The 4,818-nt window shown below is 37.0% G+C and overlaps 1 protein-coding gene across 2 annotated transcripts; it reads right to left on the reverse strand.

Moving 5' to 3' along the window:
* Positions 1 to 832: 832 nt before the first annotated feature.
* LOC121254089 (monooxygenase 2-like) lies at positions 833 to 4,014 on the reverse strand. Of its 2 annotated transcripts, XM_041154053.1 has the most exons (7): positions 3,864 to 4,014; positions 3,559 to 3,705; positions 3,322 to 3,390; positions 2,726 to 2,891; positions 2,005 to 2,233; positions 1,250 to 1,828; positions 833 to 848 (listed from the first exon to the last, which is right to left on the reverse strand). In XM_041154053.1, exons 1-6 carry the CDS (start codon positions 3,938 to 3,940, stop codon positions 1,266 to 1,268), a joined length of 1,251 nt encoding a protein of 416 aa, XP_041009987.1. In that variant the 5' UTR covers positions 3,941 to 4,014; the 3' UTR covers positions 833 to 848; positions 1,250 to 1,265. The 2 variants fall into 2 exon arrangements, with proteins under 2 accessions (XP_041009987.1, XP_041009986.1); XM_041154052.1 differs by lacking the exon at positions 833 to 848 and having other exon boundaries at positions 1,024 to 1,828.
* Between the last annotated feature and the right edge of the window lie 804 nt (positions 4,015 to 4,818).

A 4,818-nucleotide genomic window follows, 5' to 3' on the forward strand; every position in this document is an offset into this window, starting at 1 on the left:
TACTCAAAGATTAAAAAAAAAAAAAATACTTCATTTCAAAATGCAAACTAAATACTGCGAGTAGACTCACATTACATTCAATAAGACCCAGACTATCACATAAGATCGGTGTATGTATCCACCACATAGTCTAAGATATCACCTCCACCCTACGCAACTTTAGCAGGTGGAAGGCTCAAAAGATAAATCCATTCCAAAATCGATTGGCGTGAAGTGACGCAATGGGAGTATCCAATATCCCATCCTATCTTCTTCCCTTTCATAATGGTAGAGATCCCAAATTTGTAATATTGTCCGACATACTTAAGCTTATTTATTTTTATCTGGAAAGAGTGGGGAGGGGCGGCTAGTGTAGCTTCTTCCTCTGGGCATGATCACAAGGGCCCCGACTTGCTATGACATGTTCGGTTTGAGCTATAACTACTGATCTCAGATGGAGCAGCCTATCACCATAACCCCACCAAGATGCCAGCATGCAAATGCTCTCAAGACTTTGGTTCACAAGTTTTACTAAGGCAAACCGTTTCGAACTTATGATCTCATAGGCAGGGAGGGAAGAACAATCCCCTGGCCTTTACCTGGGCTACCACCTTGGTGGTTGACATAGCTTGCTTCTACACCATTAAGATAAAGTGTCTTGGAAAAAAAAAAACAAGACCCAAATAATTATATTCAAACAGATATATGGGCTTGACTATCTTAATTAGTTAGCCCATTTACAATAAATTTGTACAGCCCATTCAATATAAACGTATTCGGCTCATTCAAACTAAGAAAGGTTTTTCAGTTTCTGGTCTGAAGTGATTGGGTACTTGGTCTGATATCCAACAAGGCAAAGCAGCTATGGTCTATATGAACAGAGAAAACCACCCTTACAGCTTCTATATATTTAAGTAAAAAGAAATATTTTAGACATTAAGAAGATTCTATAAAAATAAATTTATAAATTGATATGAATTGGTTAATTGAGGTCCCAGTACTAGTTCAAGTGTGATACTATTCATGTCCATTTAGAACATGTACTTTGATTTAACTCTACAAGATTTAGAAAATTAGAAGTAGGAAAACTTAAAATAATGATTCAATCCTGACTTTTGGAGATAGAACCCCAAATGAAAACCACAAGCCTAGCTATCGGTACGCTTGATTACATTTTAGAACAAAGTAAAACCATTTATTCCTCAAACAAAACAAAACGATAAACACATGGCAGTTTGCAACAGCAATTATATAAAGCATATGCACTGACTGCATTTTAAGAATTTCTAAACAAGCTTTCCACAATCAAAATCAGCCCTCTTCAACAGCACCCCAGCAAGGAATCTGGCTAATATTTTGTCCCTGAAGAAGCTTATACCTTTTCCACCACCATCCTGAATGCAACCAAGAATATAAGCTGTAGTAATGAGGTTAATGCTTCTCCATTTCCTCTCTTTGGCATACTTCTTCAATCCCGATTCAATACTCTTATATTCATCATGATCTCTTTCTCTTTTCATTTTATCTTGTCTCTGATCATCCCCACTTGGTTTTTTCAGTAGAGCCTGACCAAGACACCTGGTCAAAACAACGCCGTCTTCCAAGGCAGAACAAGCACCTTGGCCAAGGTCAGGGGTCAAGGGATGGAGTGCATCGCCGGCTACACAGACATTTCCTTTGCTAACATTTCCCCAAAGAAGCTCCCAGGGATGCCTGTACCTTAATGCCGATGATGTCATACCATCTAGTTCAGTGTTTTCAATTACATTCCTTATTTCATCAGGAACTTTTCCAAGCTTGCCTAACACAAATTGCTTCATCCTAGCTGGGTTATCTTCTATCTCTTTCTCTACAAGATAGATACATGTAAAAGAAAATTGTGACAATGCTAAGGCATTCTCACACATAATGCAGTAGTATTTTTGGTTCTAATATATATAATCTGTGAGTCGAGAAACTGTAGGTTTTTAAAGCCAAGAATCAAGCACTTAGCACTGAGTTATAGGAATTAAAGTGGTTAATTACCTTGGCTGGAGGGAGTCCAGATGAAAAACCAATAGACGATGTTATCATCACAAGGAAGAAAACCAGATCGAAAACCTTTCCCAAAGAACTGCATGAACTTGTTCTCAAATCCATGACTGCGCTTGAAGTCAACAATGCCCCTTACGGCAGATCTCCCTGCAAAAGCCGGTTTCTTGAAACGCAGCCACTTTGCCACCACCGAGTTCACTCCATCACACCCAATTAAAACCTTCCATATATCCACAAATTAAGTTTATTCTAAAATAGTAAATCCCTAGAAATTATATCCAAAACATGATCTACCTAGATGGTCAATGAATTAATTAGCTGTAAGATATATGAAATTGAATACTACAGTACTGTTAGAATAATTTCATTAAATCATTAGACATGGTGTGTGGCATGCCACGCGCGCGTTCATGTAAAGTTAGGATTCGAAGTTAAGGTCGCTGCTCTTATACCGTGTCAGACCGCTTATTTTAAAAACATAAAATCAAATAAATTTAATTATTTAAGTTATACATGAGATATTTAAACCCAAAAATATATATATATTCATCATTTATTTTTTTATTATCCTTTCACTATTTTATAATGTGGCATTAGATGATATGTTTACAAATAAATTGTGTCTAACCATCTAATATTATATAACAAGAGGATAAGAAGATAAAAATTAAGATGCCTTGTATGATTGCCAAAAAATAAAAAAACACAGTACCTTAGTTCTGAGAATGGTCCCATCAGCAAGATGTACAAGCATCAAGGAGCCTGATTCCTCTACAGAAACTACCTTGGAAGAGTACCTGATCGTGCCACTTGGGAGTTCCTCTTCAAGGGTTTCCATCAACAACTTCCTTTGAACACAACGAACTTCGTGTTCTGAACTGCAAATCACATCATGTACAGAAATTATCCGGTCTGGCTCAAGAGCCTCATCTTGATTCTAATATCAAAATAAAGCCAGCATTATTGTATATAAAATTTTGGTCATCTAAGCTTTACATAGCTGCGTTTTTTGTACTAGAAAGAAATGTTCCAAGAATCACAAATTAACTTCGGATAGAAAAGAGATGGCTGTAATGCCCGTCGTCTTTTTTGCAGAAAAATAGGTTTTTTCATGACTTGTCTGATTGCATGGGAGGGGATGGCCTGCTTGGGTCTTGGGGCATGGTCTTTATCATTGCGAGAGATTCATATGATCACCGCTCTGATCAGGACATGAAAGTTGAAGCCAGTAAACCCAAGCTACCGAGAGGTTATATGTGTGTGTGTGAGGAAGAAGTACAATTATCATTTTTCAGTGCTGTAACTTACTGTTTTCCTTTGGCTTCAAATGACGTCTTTGAGGTTTGAAGCCCTGAAATTGTAGAGGTAGTCACATTCCTGCACACGATAGAAGATGTGCGCTGGTTAGTAAAACCAAAACAACGTGGAAGTTGCATCGTATATGGCATGCATGCATATAAGTGGATCTAATGATGATCTGGAAAAAGAAAAAAAGAAAAAAATCTGGACGGATTGAGGAGATCGAGCTTGAGTCCTCCTACTTACGCAAGAAGCCGGTGATGATGTTGTCGAAGAGAGGAGCCAAGGCCAACAGCATCTAGGGCCTTCCAAGCATTTGTCCATGTCATGAAGGCAAAACCTGTGACTCTCAAACTATCCGAGGATTCCAATACTAGGCTTCGAATGCCCAGCCTGCAATTAAAATTATTTATGTTATTTAATTAAGGTATTAATACCCATTTTTATACCTCCATGGCCGAACATGATCATGTATGTATGTATGTATGTATACGTAACGCATACACGTTCAAATTAAAAGGAGATTGAGATCAAAGGGTGTGTGTAGGTACCTATGAAGTCCCAGGGATGTTGTAAGGCCAGCAATTCCAGCTCCCACAATCACTATGTCTTCGGTCACTCCCTCCATGTTAAGGATCTTTTGATATATCTTTTTTTTCCTGGGGAAGAGATTGGAATAAATTTTCGATCGTCTAGTAGTAGTTAAGATTACAAACTGATAATCAAGTCTCTTTATAAAGACTGTCGTGCGAGGACAGACTGGGATCAGGAATTCAGATCATAACATGAACTTGTAGTTCTATCTATATTATTGAAGATAGTGACATACGACGAAAATGACAAAGTTGATAACGGAAGCCAACACGTAAATTTGATGTTAACGTTATAATAATTCATATATACATATAGTAAAATACGTTATAACTTCAAATCTACCTGTTAATGTTAGGTACGTTCCGGCCTGCATTAATTGTCCTGAATCTCCAAGGGACTCATTCATGAACCCACCCAATTATTGTTCTTGTTTTGGCCGATATGTATATATATAAACACATATGTACACACGTGACATATATACATATATATATATATATATATATATCAGCCAAAACGTCGATGAATTATTTCGAAGCTAGCTTTGATAGTTTAATATATATATATATATCGGGTACGTCCTAGCTCCGCAATTAGCTTGTGGGAGGAAAACGATCGATTTATATAGAATATATTTTGGGTGGGTGAGTTTTGTATAATTTTTTTGGAAAAAAGTGAGAGATACCCGCGACAACATGATGAAAAATATTCATTAATATTTCATAGTGAGCTCAACTTTTTCTTTCAAAGGCGCACTGCCATTGTCCTGTAATTCTATCCACCATTCTTATTATAATTAAATTTAAACCCATAAACTTTCAAGATTTTTTAATTATGACACATGCAGCTTTACAATAACTCCTTTATTTCGATCGATCCTTTCAAGTAGCGCAGGCAACTCATGTGCTTTTT

The sequence above is a fragment of the Juglans microcarpa x Juglans regia genome, chromosome 3D, assembly GCF_004785595.1.
Source record: "Juglans microcarpa x Juglans regia isolate MS1-56 chromosome 3D, Jm3101_v1.0, whole genome shotgun sequence".
In the NCBI taxonomy this organism is placed as follows: Eukaryota; Viridiplantae; Streptophyta; class Magnoliopsida; order Fagales; family Juglandaceae; genus Juglans; species Juglans microcarpa x Juglans regia.

Excerpts from the sequence above, each read along its gene's own strand:
- LOC121254089 (XM_041154053.1), bottom strand. The coding sequence starts at position 3,940 with ATGGAGGGAGTGACCGAAGACATAGTGATTGTGGGAGCTGGAATTGCT. Across the intron at positions 3,706-3,863 it reads ACATCCCTGGGACTTCATAG|GCTGGGCATTCGAAGCCTAG; the intron begins GTACCTACACAC and ends TTTTAATTGCAG. Across the intron at positions 1,829-2,004 it reads CTGGACTCCCTCCAGCCAAG|AGAAAGAGATAGAAGATAAC; the intron begins GTAATTAACCAC and ends TCTATCTTGTAG.